Source organism: Buteo buteo, chromosome 9 (genome assembly GCF_964188355.1).
Source record: "Buteo buteo chromosome 9, bButBut1.hap1.1, whole genome shotgun sequence".
NCBI lineage: Eukaryota > Metazoa > Chordata > Aves > Accipitriformes > Accipitridae > Buteo > Buteo buteo.
In genome coordinates this window covers 38,724,308-38,747,963 of record NC_134179.1, presented here as the reverse complement: position 1 = coordinate 38,747,963, position 23,656 = coordinate 38,724,308, and the positions used below count along the sequence as shown (strand labels likewise).

Here is a 23,656-nt window from a genome sequence, read left to right as displayed (position 1 = left end):
CCCAATTGCCAAGAAGGCAGGGAACCTTTTTGCTTCCCTGCTGCCTCCTCGCTTTGGCCATCAGCCGGAGTGAGGAAAGGGAGCTAGGTGGGCAGGGCTGCACAGTGGATTCGGACACTGGCTACTCAAGTGCCCATGGCTGGTGATTATTAGCAAAGGCAGATTCGAGCAGCCTTTTGGACTTGCTGGTTTTTTTCATTTGAATCAAAAAACCTTACTGAATTCCTAGACTGTTACCAAAAAAAGCCAAGCAACCCACCCAACCCTTTAGGGTTTATCTCAATGCGTTTTAGTTTTATGTTAGTAACCTGCAGTACTTCTCACTGTTTGAAACTTTATAGCTGCTTTGCTCATCCACCTGCAGTTCTAGTGTACAACATACTTCCAAATACAGAGGATTCCATTCGCTAGCTGTAGCTCAACAGGGAAACAATAAAATCTTAGGAGCTGTCCTTCGTATGTACTACTCAAAAGCCTAAGTGACATGCTCAGAAATGGCTGCTTCTGTCAGTACTTAACGGAATCTGTTCTTTTCTAGTAGTATGAACAGAAGCTGTCACAGTGGTCTTTCTGACAGTGCAGCTTCCCTAAAGAATAGAATCTAGAATAATTTAAATATTAGGACAAATAGCCTGTTCTCATGGATTAGGCAAGCAAGGTCGGGGAGGAGAGTGTCCCCAAAACCCTAAGTCATGAAAACTAGTAGTAGTCATTTCCTGCTCCCAAAATGTTCATGATGGGTTAAAATGTTCTGAACTTTTTTTTTTAAACATTATGTTCTGTGACTTAGGAGTCTGTCAAAGGAGCATTGAGACATAGATGGATCGTATTTTCTAGTCATTATTCACAATAAATCTACTTGTCCAAGTAAAAATGTTGGAAAATGACGTTTACATTCCAAATGGTGAGAGAAACAAAGCCTATTTGCACCATGGAGGATTTATTTTTAACAAATTATTTAAATGCTTGACAAAAGTCAGAGAAACTTTTTATAAGCTTCAGCCCAAATGCCAATTAAATGTCAAAGCATATCTGTATTTGATATATTTTAATAATATTTTCTATTTGTGAATGTGCACACCTTGACATGGCTGGCTTATTCTTTCTTATTTTTCTCTGTTTCCTCTCAAAAGTAGGAAGACTTTTGACAAGTTGTTTTCCAAATCTTAGACACAGCGAATAGTGTTGACTTTTCAAAATGTGATATAGCTTCATGAGTGATCACAGTGCACAGATATTGTCAGTTAAATGCACAATAATACATAGTGGAAATATTGAAAAGGGATGACAGTGGCATGTTGCCTCCATAGTGGGAACCATTGTCTTTAGTTTATAAGTCAGTCAGCACATGGTTGAACAAAGCAGCTTTTTCCCCTAAATGTTCATATACATTAAAATACTGTAATTAACTTTATAGAGAAAATTGTATTAGTAAATGCAGCAATTCCAGGCACATTTCATTTGGAACACTATGAAAACAAAATTATTTTAGTACTTTAACTTGGATATTTCTTTATCCAAATTGTGGGTTATGCAGTATCAAAATTGTACTTCAGAGCGAATCAGACAGTTTACCAACTTTGCAATGCAGTACTCTGCATCAGGATTGAATCACAAGTTCCCAAGCTAATACTGTCTGGAAGTGCTGTGTCTGTAGTGCTTATAAATCAGAGGAGAAGCAGCTAGCATTTTTCTCTATTAATACCTTTAGGCTTCAGAAGGAGCAGTCCAAAACCAGATCAGTGACTTAGTCATAGGTTTCATGACAGTATTTAAAAAAGGAAAGATAATAATGGGAATTTCAGGCTGTCAACATTTGAATTTGCAACAAAAATTGTCATTGGGCTGTAAAACCATTGTAACCTGTCTGGTGAAGTAAAGACTGAAATCATCTCAGAATTAGAGCTTGTGCTTTTTATTGGTTTTTTACTTTTTCATAGCTGGAAGGGCACAATGTCTTCTCCAATCTGAGCTCCAGCGAATATGAGCAAGTACTTGAGATCATCCGGAAAGCCATCATCGCCACAGACCTTGCCCTGTATTTTGGAAACAGAAAACAGCTTGAAGAGCTGCATCAGACTGGAGCATTAAACCTTAAGAACCAAGCACACAGGTAAAGCAGCAAACCAGTATTAGTTCACTATGACATTAGCCCTAGAAAGAAAAACCTTACTTTTGCAAAAAAATTTCTGTGTACACAGTAATTTTCTTATATATAAGATTTCCAAGACCAGCTGTGTGTAAAATTTCAAGTATGTAACAGTAATTTCCAGTGTTTTATATTTGCCTGTCACTGCTTTTGGACGTCAACTGCACAGTTCAGTGACAGATCATCTGCAGAGGAAAGTTAGTGGACAGGCAATTAGGCGGTGGGGAAAAAGGTATAGTGTAATAATTACTTTTATTTTTATGTCAATATTTTTATTATTCTGTCAACATGCTTTTTTGGAAGGAATTCTGGTCAGATCTCAACCTTTTTGAATTCAGATAGCTCTAAGTTTTAAAAATGTACATTTATATTCATAAATACATGACTCTGCTCACATAAGCAAAACATAGTGCAGCCTGGATGAGAGGTGTGCCTCGTAAGAGGCTTCATTAGAGTGCTCATGCAGCCCTACAAGGCTTCTTTACTGGAAAGTGGATCCTGTCATTAATCTAATGCAGGGAAAAACTAGAGAGGTAATATGGGAAAATATTGAGTCAGGATTCTGATTTCTTTTCAAAAGGAACTTTGGTACTTGGGTCTTCTTTCTGAGGAGTTTTACAGGTTTTTGCCAGTAGTTTTGAATAAATTATTACAACACTGTAGGAAGGGCAGTTTTTAAAAGCTTATTTCCCAGTATGAAACTGAAGCTTATCAGACTTGAATAAACCTCAGCATCTGAAAAAGACAAAGATATAGTAGTTCCTGATAGTCTCAGAATGACATTTACCAGAAATCTTGAATTTAGGATTTATAAAATTTAAAAGGATCACTACTATTTAGTGTGTGATTGAATATTCTATTATGCTGATTTTTTTAATCTCACCTGCCCTCAGAGCATTTTCAGTGCAAAGCCACGTGCCTGATGGTAGGACATCAGTTTGTAATGTGGCTAAAGTATCTGAGACTTCTAGTTGTTACCTGTACGTACAACGGAATGCTAAATTTGGCCCTTACATGGCTGCTGAATCCTCTTGCTTAACTCAGGGGAATTGTGCTTTGCCATGTATCTATTGATTATATTGTGTATTTGTTTATTTTCCCTGGTATATTTGTCTGTTGGTACAGTTTTAATGACTGCCATGACATTGGCATGCAAGTTAGCCAGTTGTGTGCTTTTCCCGTGGAATAGGCATTATTAACAAAGATGCAGGTGTCCTTAAGTGTCATCTTAAGTTCTCCGTTGGGTGGAAGACATGTGAAATCATTCATTAATTTGCCAGTTTTCTTTATAAAACTTTGATTCATAAACCATAGGTTTGGGTAGTAGACGAGTGCTAGAAAAGTGTTTAAATAAGCTTTTTGTGTGTGTGCCTTATTCTAATAATGATTATAATCCTACTGACGCTGTTCAGTTATTTTGTGAACAGGTTTGTCAGTGTATAGAACAGAGTTAAGTGTGTAGGATTCTTGTTCTGTCAGGGTCAGAATTCATTCCAACAAAGCAATGACAGAGTACCTTGACATAGACTCAGAATTAGTTTTTCCTGGTTTTGGAACGTGTGTTCCTCTCTCTTTAAAGAACAGAAAGAAACACAGCAACAGGATATGCCATCTTTCTTTTTATAGACTTGTACTGTGTTTTCAGAAAATCAAGGAGGGGCATGCGAGTGTTTTAACAAGCAGGCATTCTTGTGTAGTTTTCTATGACTGTGATTGTGCAGAGGATAGTCAATGAACTCTGGTTGCAAATGATGCAGGGAATACTACAGGGAATATAATATGCAATTTGTGTGATGCCTTACCAGTGAATCGTAAACAAGTGAGGAAGAAACAAGCGAGGTGGGAGAAATTTTGTAGTATATATACTTTACAACTGATTGAACTGAGGAAGGGCAAACAAAAACTTTGCAGTGTGATCATTAATTTTTTACCGAAATTACAATTTAATGCAATTTTATTTTAGAGATAGAGTGATTGGTCTGATGATGACGGCTTGTGATTTGTGTTCTGTAACAAAGTTGTGGCCAGTTACCAGACTGACGGCCAATGATATATATGCGGAGTTCTGGGCTGAGGTATGTGTGTTTCTTTTGTTTAATCTCTTTGTAAATGGAAGTATCTGGGAAGAAAAAAACAACCATAAGTATTTTTCAATCGATATCTCAGCATGCTTGTTTTAAAGGGTGTTCACTCTCTTTATAAATGGAAGTATCCAGGAAGAAAAAAACAACCATAAGTATTTTCCAATCGATCTCTCAGCGTGCTTGTTTTAAAGGGTATTCATTGGTGCATGCATGTGTTTTGTTGTTTACTCTGAAGCTATTTAAAGAGCTGAGTTAGCTTCCTAATTTTCTGGCAGTGTTTTTTCTCTCTGTTAAAGATGAATTTAGAAAGTATGTCCTAACATAAAGTGACCAAGTAACAGAACACAGAAGAAAATCTGTAAGGTTTTTTGAGTCGCTAACTGTAGTTTTGTGAAGGATCTATTTCTATTCTAGAAATCCAAAATATGAAACCAGCTTCCAGGTCAGCTGCCCTGAAACACACTTATAAAGCTGTAGTATGAGTCCAGGAAATGCTAAAGCAAATATGACAAACCTTAAAATTGTTCTGATCTGACCATTGGAATCTTCTTTGGGAGCCAGCCCAACAACTGGGTCTCAGAGAGAGCTGATTTTTTAATATGCTGAAAGTTACTCCACAGATAAGATGTACTGAGAACTGAAACAAGGCATTGAGCTGTGCTAATGTAATCATGTTCATAAATAAAGATGCAATCTCTCACGTATCTTATGCTGAGGAGTAAATGTTCTAATTGTTCAATTTTTAATAAATATCCCTGCTTTAGAGATAAGGAATAAATTCTGAGGGTGTTGCATAGAGTTGAATTAAGCAGTTTTAGAAGATATGCTGTATTTTCAGAACTACTATTGCACATGTGTATGATAAAGTGTTTTTCTTATCTGTTATGTGCCCTGTGGAAGTCTGCAGAATTCAGTGGACTTATTTCTGTTTTACACCAGTGTAAAATGGAAATCAGGCCCACAGAGTTGATGTAGCATGCATATAGTGTGGAGATTGTTGTCCTGCCTGTTGCGTGTTCATTATGAAATTCAAGATCTGCATGGCTTGGGGGTGTTTTTTGTATTCACATGTTCTCAGCTCAGACTACAACAAAATATTTGAAAAACACAGACTGTATAAGCTCAAAGATCTAGTTCAGTACTCACTTTCTAAAATGTCAGCACTGGAAAGTGAGTGTCCTTATGAGTGATATAATAGAGGTATAATGTTGATGTGCCTCACTGATTACATACTTAACTTTTTTGCTTACAAGTAAAAAGGCTTTTTAATGCAAGTCTTACGAACTCCGTGGAGAAGGAAGGATCAAACTGATTTTTCCTACTCAACAATAGTAAAGGTGGAATTATGGACATAATTGAGCCTGCCCAGACTTTAACCTGTTTTGTAATCCAAGGATGAGTTAATAAAGGTGGATGTTTTTATATTGCTACTTCATAGAGCAAATGTAAATTAGAAGTTATTGACAGAAATTGAATTCTGTAATTGGTGTTTTACTGAATCCTCTTTAAGAAGAGGTTAACTGATACATGGCAGAAGTTGAATATGTTGTGATCTAGTCAGGATGGCTGACAAATCCAGCCACAGGTCGAAATGCTTCTGGAAATTGGAAAGCTGGAGTCAGATACAGAGAAAATCCTGGGAAAGTGAAACAAATAGAAAGTTTAGATTGTGTTTCACTGCAGAAATTGTTACTTAATTGGGAAAAAAGGTAAACTCTAGACAAGTAGATTTGACGAGATTGAATGCTTATGTTACAATTTTAAAAGTAGGATAGAATGTTGCTTCTAATTACTACTGAGTTCATAATCTTAGTATGTTGAATGATTTATTCAGAGCATTTTTAAAGTATTTCTTCTTTGTGTAATCATTAACTAAAACAATAACTGCAGAAGAGGTTGCAGCAATTTTGTGATATGTCACACTGATCTTTTCTCATTGAACGAAGCCTAGTGTACCTAGTGTTTTCAGCCCAGATCTCCCTGATAGCACTCAGCATGAAGCTTTCCCACAGTGCTACAACTCAAGCACAATAATACGTTTGCTGATCAATTATATAGGATTACAAGCTTGTATAAGATTTGTCTGCTGTGAATTTTTTTTTTTATGAGATATGAGGCACTAGGCAGTTAGTTGTTAAACCCTTTCTTGCAGTATTTAAGAGACTTACAAGCCTCTTATACTTGGAGTATGGCTATAATATGAACTTCTTGGCTTAAAATTTCAACTTTAACTTTCTGATCATGATCATAGCTATGAGGATAAAAGCAGTATTTTTTCTAACAGTATATCATATATGTGTTCGCACATACTGGACACAAGAAAACACTTGTGTTTCTGGTGCATGTGTTCCATTTAAATGTAGTACTTTTTTACGGTGAGGCTGGTTGACCAGTGGCACAGGTTGCCCAGAGCGGTTGTGGATTCTCCATCATTGGAGATACTCAAAACCTGACTGGGCACAGCCCTGAATCACCTGCTCTAGCTGATCCTGCTGGGGTAGGTGTGTGGGATGGATTGGATGATGCCAAGAAGTCTCTTCCAACCCAAATCATTCTGTGGTTCTGTGATACCTTTTTTCTTTCAGGGTGAACTAGTGAACATAAATCTGAGCTTTGCTCAGTGTTGGCACAATCAGTCAGAGGCTGGACAGCTTCCTCAAAGCTCTGACTTCAACTGTTACTCAGGCACTTGATATTAATCGAAAAGCAGCCTAATCATATGATGCTAAATGGTTTAGTGTTGAGGCTCTTATCATTGAGACTATGGTAGCTGCAGACAGTCTTGGATCAATCAATTACAGTACTTCAAGCAAATGGGAAAAAATTAAATATTATTTACTGGTGGCACATAAAACCAAAATTTGCTTACAGTTCCTAAACAACAATCCACTGAATTTCTGTGCTTGGAGTTGTTACAGGCATCTTTTTTTTTCTCAGCTGAGGAAGGAAGCCTTTCCTTTTGTTTCTTTCAACAGTAAAATGTCTAACAGAGACTAGATTTGATGATTCTAGCCTCTCTAAGTACTTGGTGAAAGAAATATGTGATATGAGAGAATAGTACAGACACCAATTCAAAAATAGCTTCTTGACTGCATCTCTTGTTGGTTAACTGAGCAGGATCATAGTTAATAAGTGATGTTGAGGCCAAATATGCAAGACTTCCAGAAGCCCCCATCTTTTCTACACTCAAGGTAGTTGCAAGACAGCCAAACAGAAAGATGCTCTGCTCAGGCCAGAATCAATTTATTATATTGCTAACTTCTCTTTGAGTAAAGTTGCCAAAATCCTTCCTTGGAAGGGCGCGTTGGCACTTGAAACGTGGCTTGATAAAATCTTTAGAGAAAGGTGTAATAAATTGTCTTCTGGAGATGCCTTCACTAACTATAGCAGAAACATACAACATGGAATTAGGGAATGTCCCAAGCTTTCCGATAACTAAACCTCTGTAGGCTGAATCTCACATTAAAGGACACAGATAAGCAAATATTGTACAAGCAGTTATCCTGCATAAACTTTCTCCCTAACTAAGGTGTATTGGGTTTGACTGGGATGGAGTTAACTTTCCCCATAGCAGCCCTCATAGTGCTGGCATTGACTGTCGGACATGGGGGAGGCTTCTGGCATCTTCTCACAGAAGCCACCCGTGTAGCCCCCCTGCTACCAAAACCTCGCCATGCAAACCCAATGCATAAGGTTAGCAGTTTGAAGATCACATTGACTTTGGAATCTCAGACATGAGTAGCAGCCAAAAACAACCGTTGCTGTGGCTGTAGTTGCCTTTATAACCTCAAGATTAAACATCCATGGTGTTTTGACAATGCAGTTGAGGAAAACTTGGAAAACTTCAATTTGTTACAGAAAGTAGCAAGCTACTTATGGATTTTTAAGAAGTAATTGTGTTCAGGCCCAGTGTAGTGCTCAGAAGTGTGTTTTGGCTGCTCTGCTGGTAATGGGTGAAATACAAGGAGACAATACATTACACGTATCTGGTCTTTGTATATACTGCATCTTTCCCAGTATTCCCCTTAAGAATATAGAGGGATAACATACTTAAAGAATAAAAGGCTGATTGCAGGCAGCTTCTTTCTTCAAAGCAGCATGGTCAAAAAGACTGGATTGTTGACAAAGACGGCACATTGTAAATTCATCTGTTTTGCTCAGCTTTTCATTAGATGGGTGAGCTGTGTTCTACTGGTCAGTGTATTATAGTGCTTTAAACAGATAATGTTTTGAAAGATGAAACTACCTATAAATAGAACAGAATAGGATGAACTGATTTCTTTGGTTTTATTCTTCCAGTTGCTTTTTATTATGGAGACACCTTGGAAACAAGGAAAACGTGTGTATGTTGGCTCAAAAACTTCATTTTCAGGATCTGCTGTTTACATTATCATTTAGGTGAATGTATAAAATGAGCCCGTCCTTGGGCAGTTTTACGAGATTGCCTTAGGCCAGTTCCACACGTTATTTTAAATTCTGGATTTTTAGATTGACACACAATAGAACATGGAAATTAATTCAGGTCTTGTAGTCTTGATTTTTGTTTTCCTAATCTCTCTCTCTGCTGTTTTCCAGGGTGATGAAATGAAAAAAACGGGTATTCAACCTATGCCAATGATGGACAGAGACAAGAAAGATGAAGTCCCTCAGGGTCAGGTATGAACGTGGTATAAAACATGTATGGAAAAAGCTTTTTATATATTAGTGAATGTTGCATTTGACATTACGGTATGTGGGCTGTTGAATTCTATGTTCTGTATGCAAAACAGGGTTAATTTTTTTTAAGTAGCAGTGGAAAACTTGTTTTCAAATGTTTACTTAAGGGACAGTGTGGTCTTTGCTGTTGTCACCTGTTCCATTCTTTGTACTTGTAACTCTAGCTAAACCCACGATCACCTACAGTTTTGAGAAGTGTCAATAACACTTTTTTAGCTTAGGAAGTGGTTGCTTCAGCCCTTAGATAAAAGGTTTTGCTGTTTTATCCTGAATGCAAAATGAACTTCATCATCTGTTCCTGTTTAAAATATTCAGGTTCAGATTTCAAAATATTTGTGATTTTAGACCAATACTTCTTCATTAGTTTTTTTGATAACTACAATCACTGCTTTTTGACATTCCTAAAAAAAGAATAATGTGAATAGTTTCTTGAGAATAAGCAGTAAAGGGTATATTTCTAAGAGCCTCAGTCATCTGTTTTTCAAAGTCTTTAGATACTGATTTGCCTGTGCACAAATGTGCAGAAGTGACTGCTTTTTTATGCTTTCCCTAGGGAAGACTGGTATTTTTTAAACACAAATTTGAGGGGAAAAAAGGTCTTTGAACTAACCTTTTGGGGTAAACGAAAAAGGTAGCTTGTCCTTTGATTATCTGAGCAGAGAAAAATAAATTTAAATTGTCCATTGTCCATTCATGTACATATATATGTGTAAGGTTTTTTTTTTATTTCAGTGGCACTTACAAAATGTTTCATGAAGTCTGAAATTAGCAATAATATTTAAAATAAGTTAGAAATGACAAAGTATTACAAAGTCACTATAGATTAATTACTTGGTAAGCAAGACTATGGAAATTTTTATATTCTGAGAATTTACTCCATATGCTCTTATCATATTTTAGCATAAAAACTATTACCCTTATTATGGTAAGGAATTAGCAGTTAATTTACTAAATTTGTGTGTTTAGTATAAGCCTAAAAAGAGAAGAAACATTTTTCTGCACTGGGTTTATTTTTCCACACACTGTACTAGTTATCTTTGAACATCTTGAAAAGTACACAGTATTATAGTAGTAGTCATCTTAGCATTCGTGAAAGAATTGTTAATGGGGTGAAAGCACAGATCTACAAAATAAGCTATTTTTTTCTCTTTAAAAAAACCACAGTAAGTATTTTTCCAGGTACTGTCTTCATCAGGTTCTTTTTTACTTTGTGCTGTTTCATGCTTCTTAAGAGTATAACAGTAAAATATTAAGCAAAACAGGACGTTAAAACCCAACTTCAGTAGTATAGTTGTAGCTGCTGCATCTTAAAACAATGTTACAGCAAAATGTGAGATGTAGGACATATATAATTCTGTGAAAGTAACCTTTCCTCTATTTATGTAGAGACTGAAGAATTTAATAAAGCATAATCATCCATTTCCTTGGGCTCTAACAAAAAGCATTAATGAGTATTTTTATGTGGATTTTAATTAAAGCATTAATACTTCATTTAAATGACAATGATGTTTAGGAAATGAGGATTTGTATAAACATGTAATCTCTGAAAAAAACTTCTTCTGCCTCAAGTACTCATCTTTGATGAGAACAGCTCATACTTCGCTCTTCCTCTCACTTGGCTGGCTGGATCAGTTGGTCTCTGTTGTGCTTTACGCCCTTTGCAGCACAACTCGTGTAAGGTCTCTCAATTGGATGTCTTCCTACTGTGAAGCCTGCACTCAGGATTTGTTCCTGACTCAGCAAGGATCTCATCACCCTCTTTTCTGCCCTTCCTTTTGGAACCCGTGAAGAAAATAGAAATGCCAAAACGATGCAGTGATCTAAAAGCCCTTTTAGTAAGCAAGTCAAGCCAGCCTGAGTAATGAAGGGAGAGAGAAGGAACAGTTCACGTGCTTCAGCCATTCAAAGCTCATCCCAGAAATACAGTTTTCAAGTTGAAAATAAAAAGTTTACTCTCACGCAGCAAGGATTGAAATGTTAAGGGTGATTTCTTACTTCAGTCAGAACATTAAAGATCCAGCTCTTAAAGGTAGCAGTGCATTTAGGATGCACGGTTGGAGAGACAGGAACAATTTATTTCAGAAAAAAAAGATATTTTCTAGTTCCTCTTGCTTATACATCTTTAGGATATACGTACACTGCCTTTCCTGCAGTGACTTCAGTAGTTTGCTCGTACCTGAGTGAACTCTAGGCTTTCTGTCTAGCCACAGCAACATACAAATCAATCTGGAATAATTTATTCAGATAATCTAAACCTTTTACAAAAGGGATTTGTGTGAGTTTGCTCTGGTCAGAAATGGAAGCTCTCACAAAGGAATGTTTTTAATTAGCTTGGTTTTATTCAAAACCTAAATCCATTGAGCCTTTTAGGGTTTTTCCTCCTTGATTGAAGTGCATTTTAACTTAAAAGCTGTCAGGACCTTAAAGGACACATTTTACTCTAAATACTGGGGTTCCAAAGATAAGGTTGTTAGGAATATATTGCAGATGAACTTAGTTTGGTTGAAATCTTTTATGTTTTGCAATGGCAACACACTTCTCATTGAGCCAGAAGGTCTACAGTGTGACTGTGCCTAAGGTCCCATTTTAATTTTTGATAGCTATGGAGTGATCTGCTATTTTCTAGTGAAATAAAATAGTCCCCCTTCAAAACAAACAAACAAGAAAAAAAAAAGCCACAAGAAAAAACACATAGGAAGAAATCGACGCACTATGCAAAATAGCAAACTTTTTGTTGATGAGCCGACATCACAGCTGTGTGCAGCCTTGCCTTCTCACCAGCTGCAGTTTCCTTCTATTCGTTACATCATGATTACTTCAGCTCAGACTCTTGGGTTCTCAGGTCAGAAAATGTATCTTATTTTTTTTAAAGTACAGAATAGTCTTGGTTACATAGCAGTATGGGAGGAATCTCTGTAGCGATGGAGGTGAGGACAAGAGTTGCTCTTCGTTTTCTGAATAAGAGCCAATGTTTAGCCTGTTAAAAAGAGACTCATTATCAAATGCTTTGGTCACAGTACAATACGTGGTATTTCACTAAAAGGCGTTTAAAAACTCTGCCCAAAGAAAGGGATCATAGTGCACTACTGTAACTATCGTGAGAGTCTGGGAGAAATGAATGGTGTTACAATGGATCTGAATTTAACCTGTCATCCTTGCTAATATATGAGAAGCATTTTCTAAAAATTCCCTTGTGTCATGAAGATTCAGCTGTGACATGGTAGCTGTCATAGGCCCCTAAGCCTGTATGAATCAGATATCATTAAAAAGGTGCTCATTTGACGTTCTCTAAATAGGTTTCTATGATAATGGTAAAAATAGATCACTGAACCGCATACATGAAAAGAAATTGCAAACCAGTTCTTGATCACAGCGCGCACCTTTTCGAAACTTTCCAAAGGTGCAAAGCCCCTAGAATCTCAAGTAAATTGAGCTATGGAATGCATACCCTGGAGGACATCAGAATAATCCAGAATCTGACTGTATTTTGGCAATCCTGCACCACTTTCCTGTTTTTAAAAAAAGAATTTCATCACAAGAATAATGTTTGCAGAAATGGTTCAGTCTCTGCACCTACTTCCTGCCACTACTGACACCAAGAAGCCAGACAGATCCTGAGCAAATCAATTGAATCAATTGCATAATAAAAGGTCCTGTAAAAAATCTTATCTGAAGCAGCCATAGCAGTCATAAAAGAGAGGCATGTAAGCAAATTGTACTTGCCAGAGATTTCCCTACTAGTGCTTCGTTTTAAAGTATTTGGATATTAAGAGGAGATGCAGAAGTATGAAGTACTAACGTAAGTAGTAATGAAGTAAGTAGTCAACAGCTTTGAGCTAGTTGGCTGTTAACTTTCAGTGTTGTAGTTTGGCAACATTTAACTATTTTTTTTCATTGTTGTTTTTCATAGATTGGGTTCTACAACGGTGTAGCCATCCCATGTTACACCACGCTTGCACAGATCTTTCCTCCGACTGGGCCGCTACTCCGAGCATGCAGGTGAGTAAACGTGCAAGTTTTTGCATAGCGTGTAGCTTGGTTAAAGAAAAAGCAAACACGCTTTGCAAGTTTGTCTGGAAATACAGACTTTTAATTTTAGAATTGCATGCAGATAAACAGGGATACGCATCTCACATTAATCTATGCAGAAACCCAGAGGCAATAACTACTGGTTGGGACTATCCAATGCAGATCTACAGACACAGCTGATTAAATTGTGTTTGACGCCAAAAACATTTAGAAACAGGTTCAGTGCTTATGTATTCCTATCTATGCTGGTTCAGTGCAATTTCCCTCTGTGTCCTTTTTACTTCAACACAGTTTGCACAACTGAGATTGGCTAGAATTCTGTTTCATTAAGAAAATGTGGTTTTATTTCATGTCACAACATTTTTATTAAAAAGCAGGAAAAGAAAGAGCCCTGGAGTATTCAGTCATTGGAAACATAAGGGTAGTACCGCTGGAATGTGGAAGATGCAAATGTAACTTTGTCCTGTCAATCAGTTGGAATGTAGTTTGGGATCTTCTGGAGGAGAGGCAAGGGTCCTTAACCAATTGGCTGCTTCTACCCTGGAATGATGGTGGATCTCTTTGTAGGTGGTTCTGTCCAATAACTATATCCTAGACCTTAGCAATCTTTCCTGACAAAACTTCTGTTGAAACAGTATATGCTTCATGAAAATGTTCCAGTTTCAGGTTAATCAGTGTTCTCTCTAAAGAATAAACAGTTGGTTCACAAAATGCCAGCAATCTTTAGTTACATCCATGGAAGAGAGGCATGTTTTTCTATGCTCTTACTAGCACCTCTCTCATAATCTTTTGGGTCTTTTTCTCTTGTGGTCCTTAAATTCTAGCTTGCATTGAACTTTTTCTTTGTCCTGTATGGAAGACCTACCTACTCTGTCATTTTCCTGATCTTGTGGACTAAATGCTCTGTGTGAAGTAACAGAAGGGTGCCCGCTATATACAAAATGCAGTGAAATTTAACGTAGTGGTTTGCAAAATAATGATGTCATTTGCACCCAAACACTATTTTGTGTAGCTATGAGAAGAATATGTAGGTCTGCACCAGTGGGACAGAGGACTATCTTAACAAAACAGTGAGTATCTAGGAGCCATCATTAATAGTCAGCTTCCTCTAAGGTCCTGCCGCTGGGCATGGCTCTGCAACCCTTAGATGGATATGGAGGGAATATTAAGTAGGATTAGAGTCTATACGTCTGTAGTTATTACATTAATGTGGCTACAGCTGGAATCCTGTTTAGTGTCTGTGCTTTAAGAAGAGTAGATAAAGACACTAGCAAATAAGAGAAGATTAGGAAAGAGCTTAAAGAATGTTTTGACATCTTAGTAGTGAGAGACTAAAAAATCTGACATAATGTATTTAGTTTACCCAAGAGAATGACTTTATCAAAATCTGTAACTGTCTCCATAGTATGTTTTCTGATTAGACAAAGCTCATTAATTTAGTGGGTATAGACTACTCGAAGCCCAAAGGTTCAAACAAGGAATATGGTGGATGTCTTTTTTTAGCATTTGGAATAATGCCAGTTGAAGATCTTAAACCAAGGCTAGGTTTACTTTTTAAAAGAGAGAGGTAAAAGGGATATGGGTCTGAGGCACGGTTACTGTGATGCAATTGCCAAGGCCTGTCTTTTCCAGGCAGTCAGGCTAGTTGATCCTTATAGTAGTGTCTTTTGTCCTTAGAAGCTATGAAAGTAACAATGTCTGGTAAATAGCAGGCAGTAATTTGTTATCCTAAATTGACTAATCTGGAAGTATTCATAAGTGCGGATTTTAGTGGTTCCATCAGTTATAATATAGCATTAAACTCTTCTCTAGTTTCAAAATGCCATGGAGTGTATTACTACCATAACGGTATCAAAGTCCAAATTCTGTTTTGGAATTCGAAGTTACAGCATGGGGTAGGAATGTGTACTCGCTGAGCCTTGTTGACCTAATATATATGTGTTGATAGTTTGATTATAGATAACTGAATTATGTGTACCCTGACAAATAAAGAAGAGTTGCTTTCAGTGTGAAATCAGAGAACACGAAGTAAACTACAGAACTGCTTGTAATCCTTTCAGTCTTAACAAGGTCATGAATCATCCAACTGCTTTACTGAGAGGTAGTCTGAGATCTTGGAAGTTTTCTAACTTCTTTCTCTTTGTAATCCCTGCTTGAAGGCATGTTGCTTCAGCTGTATTGATGGCTGCAAGCTAAATGGTCGGTTATTTGATCCATGTAACTGGAACACAGATTGTGCTTTGCAGAACCATGTTTGCAGACAGAAAGAGTTTTATGCTGTTTACATGGACTAAACAGCATCAACTATAATACCCACCATTAGAAAGGCAGTAATGCTTATCATGAGTGTTTCCAGTTACTTGTTTGTACTCAAGCTAACAAATATTGTCAAACTGCTTTATATATGTGAAAATTTTTATTTCTTTTGTATTACGTGTCAACATCTGGGTGTACTCTTATTCCCCAAAGCAGTATCTATATGCTTTTAACATGAAAATGTCTTGCAGAGTCTGTATGATTAATAAAGTAACCTCAGCGATGGATGTCAGGAAAGTTCTGTTACTAGCACAATCAAATGGGAGGTCTTAAAAATGGGTTTGTATTTACTGTAGAACCATTTGCATAAGCCTGCCAGTACCTGTGGTAGGAAGTTAGCATTGTTATTCCACTTAATGGGAACTGAGGCTTAGGGAGGCTAGGTTGAGTGCTTAAGACCGCACAGCATCTTTTTCAGGAACAGGGTTCTGGGAAGACCCGTATCTTTTGATTTCCAGCCACATGGATATCCAAATGAGGCTTATTTGCAAAAGTGGCTGGTAATGCTTGATGGTCTACCTTTCAGTACTCGGCTGCGGAGATTTAAAGTTGAATTGGAGAGTATCAAGCACCCACATGCATATGAAAGGTTCTCCATGATTCTGAAGATCAAGCATGAACATCTTTTCAGGAGTGGGTTTCTCTGCAGAAGATGTGATGTCTGAAGTAAAAGCAATCACACTCCTGGCAGAGATTACATGAACCTTTTCTATTCTAGAGATTAAGTTTGTTGGTTGGAATTCCAACGATAGTTGTAATACTGATACTTCTGAAAGCTACACTGGCACAGCCTCCAGACTGGGCACAGCTCTGTACAGACACAGCTCCCCACCTTGCTCTTGTGCATTCCTTAATTTAGATTGCACTGATGCAGAACCGGGGCACAGATGTGTGGATGGGGCTGAAGCTCTCTGTAAGACTAAAGAGCTTCCTAAAAATCCACACCCTGGCATAAAGTTTTCTGAGGAGCAGTTTAATAGTTTTAGCTTAGCCTTGAAATTGCCCTCTGCTGTCTGTTTGAGGAGGAAGTGTTGAGAGTTCAGACTTGGAGATGCAGAGTAGGAGATCAAGAACACAGATCTAACTTCAACTCCCCAATTACTAAAATGTTATGTGTACTAAACATACTAAAATGTATGTTATTGCAGGGTTTAGGTTACTCCAGAGTGTTTCAAATAGCTGATATTGCACTACTCTTTTTTTTTTTTTCCCTTTATTTTTGATGGGTGACTGTTATTGGGTGTGATGAGAGGAATACAGCCTCATCCCTGTTTGATATCGCCTCAGCTGCTGGCTGAACCGATTTCGATATCACCCCTTTACCAGCAGTGCTCGTTCTTGGAATGCAGTGTTTAAGCTGCTGTGTCCTTGAGTTGTTTGGAACACAGACACCAGCTGCAAATAATAGCAGCAGAAGCAGCCAAGGCAGGACGTCAGCATCAAGGTTTTTGTTTTGAGAGCCTCTGGGCATTTATTCCAGACACTTAGGAGCCAGGGCTTCATTGGGAGCACAAAGGCAAATGAATCATATTATCTACATCTTTTAAAAAAAAAAAAAATATCAGTCACTGATTTCCCTGAGGTAAGGTAGCAGCTAAGGATCTAGAAGATTTTCTTGTCCAGTAATTTATTCCACATTTTTAAATACTCTCTTGTCATTCTGTGCAGATCAAAACTACCAGCCACCTGTGTTACAGTGTTCAGAATAAGCCCTATGTGTGTTTTGTAGCCCATGTACTCAGTAGGCCTACCAAAGTGGCAAATCTATGATAGTATATTTATTTTGAGGATGAGGTGAAGTGATAATTTTTTTTCCTTTATTCCAGACCCAATAATTTTAAACAATTTTCCGTGTGCTTTCAGGTCTCTTAATTCTCGCTGAAATTGATATAATTTTAAAATATTTTGGCTGCAATTCTCTTCATTACTTTCCCAGTTTCAGGAGAGGGACCTAGAAATAGTGACGGTTCAGTTGTTCTGATCCTTAGTGCCCGATTGTATAAGCTGAGATTCAGCACCGTATTTGCGCTGGCTTCATGACTTCCAGTTGGCCGGGAGCACTGGTAGAGCAGGTTTCCATCTGCTGCAGAAAATGGTGGAGGTGTTCCCCTAAATGGCACCAGCTTTTTTCGGTAGACTCCATCAGATCCTGCCTTTCCTCATCCCCAGAAAATGCGACATTTTCTTTTCTTACCTGTTCTCTGTCTTTCCAGCTCATTATTTGCTGTTTTATCAACTGTTTCGGGAAAGCTGTGACATAAAAATCAGAAGAGCTTTGCCACATAAATGCCGATGTAATAAGATAATATGACACACAACATGTAGGACCTTAGTACTTTTACCGTCCTGTTTGTTTACTGAAGACTTCTAAGAACTGTTGCTTTAGTAACTAGGTATCTGATAATATGGAATTGAACAGTTGAGGTCACTCTTTCAGTATTTGAAGACTGAATGCTAGATTTAGCCATAGGTTGCGAGTATGATCCACTGTTGGATATCATCAACATAGACTTCCAAGTCACCGGAGTGGTACTAGTGTACAGCGAGTAAGATTATGGGTCTGTATGGGTCTGAGCTTCAGATCTGTAGAACATTACATCATGTTACGGCTTGCGAACCAAAATTTGGACTTGGGGGTTGGCCAAGCTGTGAGACACTAAAAAAAATTTCTGTCTTGAGGAAGGGGTACTCTTTAAATTTAGTAGATTGACACTATGATCACCACATTAGTAATTGAAAGGTGATACTCTGATGTTGGCATGTGACATTTTATACACTTATCGGGCAGCCCACGTGCGGGAGTTTCAGAAAGCTTAATGCGCTTCTGTGGTTTCCAATGAAGCGAGTTTCCTGGCAAGAGTCCTGATCTCGGTGGTGGTTTTGAAAAGGGCCAAAGTATGCTGCGGTAAAATCCCTGAAGTCCGAAGGGAGGAAGGCCGCTTGTCTCCAGATTGCTGTTTCAGAGTCTCTGCAGACATGTCTGTCTTGGGTCACAGCTGGGTTTTCTCTGCAGCTGTGAGGGCTAGAAATTTGTAATGGAGGCAGGTACTAGCCTCTAGCTCCAGGGCTTGTTCTGGGGAAGGAATGCTGTGGGCTTATATACATTCAACATGTATACGAGCCACACAGAATTAGAAAATGGGATAACTGAAGGTGAAGGATGAAATAATGTAAAGATGATAAAAGCTTGATTACATACAGGTGCTTGCATGCAGCATAAAGCTACATCTCAAGGTATAGTAGAGCAGACAGTATTGTTAGGAAGAAGTCCTAGTAAACTTACGAACAGTGCTTTACCTCTGACTTTTTTGTACCTCCAGGGACAATCTCAACCAATGGGAGAAAGTAACAAGAGGTGAGGAAGCCTCTGTATGGATTCCCTCGCAGTCCCTTGCTCCTGGGACCTCAGATTCGCTTCCTGTGAAGATCGATGACTGAACAGCAGCAATGGATTGCTTCAACCTGAAAAGCATCCCTTCTTGTTTTGGGGGTTGTTTTTTGTTTTGTTTCATTTTTATTTGGGGGGAGGGGGGAAGGAAGAAGAAAAGCTACAAAATGCTAACTAAGAAGCCAATCTGCCTAGGACGGTAACGCCCATGGAGTTACCTCGGCTAAATGACTCTGGCAGCCAACCTCCTGACCTACACCAGTGACACGACGAGAACAGAGGGAAAATGACAACCCAGATGTTTTGGAGTCAGCTATCAAAAGAGAACTTACGACTTGTGAATATAAAAGACTTATCTCATGGGCTACATTGCTGAGGCCTTAATTTAAAACTGATGGGGCGGGTGGGGGAAAATCTTAGGGGGTACTTCTAAATTGTATCTTTCTAGTAAGGGTTTCAATGGTACTTTTATTATACCGTACTGTGGCTGGCTTTAACACCAGTGTCACTTGGGAGTTCTTGGCTATAAATAGAACAATATACCCATTGCTATTGTGAATGTTTATGTGTGATCTACTTGTAATCAGTTTGAACTCCAGCAGAATCCTTGGAGACTATAATTCATGCTTAGGTTACAGTGAATTCTCTTGCTGCAAACTAAAGGAAAACAAACATTCAGGTTAAAGTTTTGAAGTACTTCATTAAGCATCATGACGCAAATTGTCTGTCATTCACACGGCAAGGCAAACGTTGAAAGAACTAGTGACGGTGCTTTGTTCTTCAGAATGATTTATAAACCTAGACAACTCCTCCCTCAAAACACTGGAAGTACTGGATATTTATCTCCAATATGAAAGAGAGTTTCAGGTTGGAGTTTTTGTATCCATAGTGACAGAAGTATCAGATTAAAATTTAAAGGTGACAGCAAAGATTTCCTTGCCTAGGTCACAATTAAGTAAAGTCATCATTTTTATTTCTACCTGCTGAGTTGTATTTATAAAGTATTAGAGACATACCTGAAGTATGCTATCTGCTGGGAACAAAAGCCTTGTCAGAAAAATCAGGTCTGATAAGAGGGATTGTGGTACCATCACAATAAATCAAAAATGGTTTTGTATTGACTAGCTTTTGTGTTGCACAGTAACACTGCATGTCTTCTACTGCTCTTTTCCCCCATCCCAAGAGGAGTGAAATTAGGAAACTTCTCCATGTATCTGTTTGCTTTTTTTTCCCCTAGTTCAGCAAAATTCCCAGGCTTAGAACTGCCTATCTTAGTGAAAGAATAGCTGACTGAAGAAAAGTACTCTAAAATAGTGTGTTTACAGTTCTGTGCTGACTTAGGCTTCAGCCTTACAAACTTATGCACAGACTTTAAGACCTTACATTTAATGCCACTCTTTTAAATTTAGTGCAATTGTACAGAGTATGTTTCAACAACACTTAATTTGCCTTCATCTTTCTCTTAAAAATAATGAGGAAAAAATCTTCATGTTGATCCACGCAGTAGGTGAAAATACAGTCTTTGCGTACCATTCACATACAGCCTATGTTGCATTATATGCTTTTTCACAGATAAGACACTCTTGTAGTGGTTCCGTGATAACACAGCCATTTGTGTAACGGCAACAAATAATGGTAGGGACTTAAAGACAGAACACAGGTTCTCTTTTTCCATCTCATGTCTGTTGAGCTGTATTGCTCTAATAAGCATGCCATCTTAGGGGTTTCATGTAAATGACTCGGACTCTTGAGTTCTGCCTTCTGTTATGGTCGAGCACATAGCAGTATCTGTACACCTTTACAGTATGTGATACGTAATCGCATAACGTATAAATGCATCTAAGCCTTTGCAGTACATAGATATCCCAGAGGTTGAGAATTCAATATGAAGTTATGTTATTTGTATGATACAGGTTACCCAGCAGCAGCCGCATAATTTTTTTCAGTTTGCTTTACCAATTCTAAGTGCAGAAATTCATTGTTAACCACAGCAAACTATTTTGGAACAAAAGAAAATGACAGGAAAGAATGACACCAAAGTAGAAGGAATAGTATCTCATGCTGTGTCCTCTGCTTTACTCCTTAGCAGTTCTAACTAAATCACGCAGATGCAACCTTTCATCCGCTAAGTGCTTGAGACACAATCCATGGTTCCTAATTTACATGGAAATTATCAAAAAAATCTATGGTGACTACAAAAATACTTCCTGAAATTCAGATACCCCAACAACTGGATGGAGTGTTTTTCCTTCATGAGTTAAGTATATTTGCTGGTATTCTGTTGCTTTGAATGCTGATCTTACAAGCATTGCAAAAATATTCCTTATCACACTGTGTCTGCGTGTATGGAAAGCTTTTAATTCACCTTTTACTCATTGACAGTAAAGATAACTTCACCAGTTCTGTTGCTTACCATTCAAAATATTTGGGAGTATCACACAATATTTTAGGTTTTGAAGTTTATAAGTACTGATACAGAATAAGTTTCCCTAGCAAATTTGTCAGATTAGCAGTAAATTATACTATTAATGTATCAAGTCAGTCAGGTATTGTTTCTGATATAACATTATCCAAACCACATAAGATACGTTTGCCATAGTATCACGTCCATTAGAATTAAAAATGTTGGCTCCAGTTGTTGTGGTTTGGTTTGTTTTCCTGGTGTGTAAAAGGAGAAAGGTCGTGACAAAATGTTACTCTTTGTCAGCACCTAGACCAACAAAAATAGCCACAAGGGGCTGTATTTTCTAAGCAAATTTAGTCTGGCTTAGCATTTACAGAGTACAGATTCAGATGTGTAAATTTTTTGTAGAAACAAAATTACACCCACACTTCCAAAGTCAAACCCACCAAAACCTAAAACTTCGAAGCCACATTTGAATTTCATGGCTCAAGTACATTGAGATTTAATTGTTCAAAACTCTGGACTTGAACTCACAAATAGAGTAAGACATCTAGATCTGTAAGACGTCTGGCTCGTTAAGCTAAACTGCCAAAAGCTGTTCTTGCTTGCATTTTTATCCTGCTAAAACTGATCTTGCCCAAGAGCAACAAGAATGTATAAAAAACCTAACATCTCTTCTTTCCTGGAAGCGTTAGACTTTATGCTCCTAGAACTGCATTGTTTTTGTTAATAATTCCAATTGCTTTTCCCCTCTAAGCCTGGTAATGGTAAAAGGACTGTTTGAAGCCATACCTGAGCATTTCTAACGTGTTACGAAATGGTGCCTGAAAGGTATGCACTAAGTGAGAAAAATAGTTGACATAGCATGATACTCATCTGAGATGCTGCATATTTTATTACAGCACTGACAAAAACTCCATTGTTATAATTAATCTATGAATTTTATATGCTAGTGCAACATTCTGCTGTAATGGTTCAACTCACAGCAGTATTATTTTTTTTTGTAACTGACCATTAGAGAAATGCAATGGGATTTTGTAGTTGGAGTATATGATAAAACATATTTACATTGGAGGGGATGTGCGGTGTGGTATTCATCTTTTCATGTGGCACAGACTTCTTTCATGTGTTTAAAATTAGAACAGTATGATCAGTTTGCTGTGACTGCCTTTAGAGCATTCTAAATTAAAACTAAAATTTAAGTTAAAAGTTAAAATTGTAGGGATAGCAAATAGCACTATTATTGTTAAAAAATAGAGATTGTTAGATGCTCAAAACAATTATGACCCTCTTGAAATAATGCATTTGCCTCAAACACTGTGATATAGGTACAGTTCTGTGAAGTGGAACAATTAATTTGTTCATTCTAAACACAGAAAAGGCTTTCTGCACACTACTACAAGGAAGTTCATGTTCAAATTTTAGCTTATATATCCCAATTTAGCAAAGGCACATCATAACTCTTGTTTTGCTTTCTGACCAAAAACTGTGCTCGATTGTAATACGGGTGTATACTCTGTCAAAAAAAACTAAAATAACAGACTGCTTTCTAGGGTAGATCAAACTGATTTGTAGAGTAGATTCATATATATTCAAAATTCAGGTTGGGCTGTTATGTGAAGAAGAACGAACTTCAAGGTAACAACATTCAACTTTACTACATTTAGTGAGCTGAAAAATTTGTTTTATATATATATATATTTACACACACATATATATATATATGATACATATAAACTATCTTTGTAAAAAATATGCAAGTGCAATAATTTAAAGAGGTCTTAACTTTGCATTTATAAATTATAAATACTGTACATGGTGTGTAATTTTTTTCATGTATTCATTTGCAGTCTTTGTATTTAAAAAACAAACCTAAACCTTTACTATTACGTTTGTACAATAGAACAGTGAGCATTTATTATGATATAGTTCAGTTGTAAATAAATTCACAAACCAAACAGCCAGTACATTATGCATATATGGGTGTCCTATTGTGAAACCTGGTTTTGCTTTTACTGCTGGCTTTAGCACAGCAAGACTACTTCTGTGGATATGTAATTATACATATAAATATATGTATGATACATAAAATATATTTAGAAATGTTCATAATTTTAATGGATATATCTATACATATACTTTGGTGTGAATATTACTGAATACAGAGTTTTTTAATATTATTTTTCATGTTTATTTTTGCTATTATTGGAAGTGGAAGTGAGGGATGGGAAGTGTGTGTGTGTATATGTATGTTTATACCACAAGTAAACCACAGGAGAAAGGGATTCAAAACGTAACGGAGTCCTTTAAAAAGGTAGTGCCTGTTTTTCCCTGTAGTTGCAGTTTACTGCTTATGGTGTGTTTTCCCAACGTAAGTTCATTCTTTTTTTACAAAAAAAAAAAAAGATTTTTTTTTTTCTTTTTTTTATCACCTATTTCAAGTTCACACTGTCACAAACTGCAAAGGGATCCACTTTCCCGTGTGCCCTCCTGCTGCTGGAGAGCTTACCTTGCTGTTGACAGGCACTTCCACACAGACCCTTGCTTTGCCGCTGTCAAACAGCAGTGCA

The 23,656-nt window shown here is 37.4% G+C and overlaps 1 protein-coding gene across 3 annotated transcripts in view; it reads left to right on the top strand.

The window, feature by feature from the left end:
• Positions 1–23,266, top strand: part of PDE10A (phosphodiesterase 10A) — a 191,439-nt gene extending 168,173 nt beyond the window's left edge. For all 3 annotated transcript variants that reach the window (XM_075036108.1, XM_075036109.1, XM_075036110.1), the window contains exons 18-22: positions 1,941–2,113; positions 4,113–4,224; positions 8,809–8,889; positions 12,860–12,948; positions 18,615–23,266. In XM_075036108.1, coding sequence (XP_074892209.1) covers positions 1,941–2,113; positions 4,113–4,224; positions 8,809–8,889; positions 12,860–12,948; positions 18,615–18,732 — 573 coding nt within the window. In that variant the 3' untranslated portion in view covers positions 18,733–23,266. The remainder of the gene's footprint in view (positions 1–1,940; positions 2,114–4,112; positions 4,225–8,808; positions 8,890–12,859; positions 12,949–18,614) is intronic.
• The last annotated feature ends 390 nt before the right edge of the window (positions 23,267–23,656 follow it).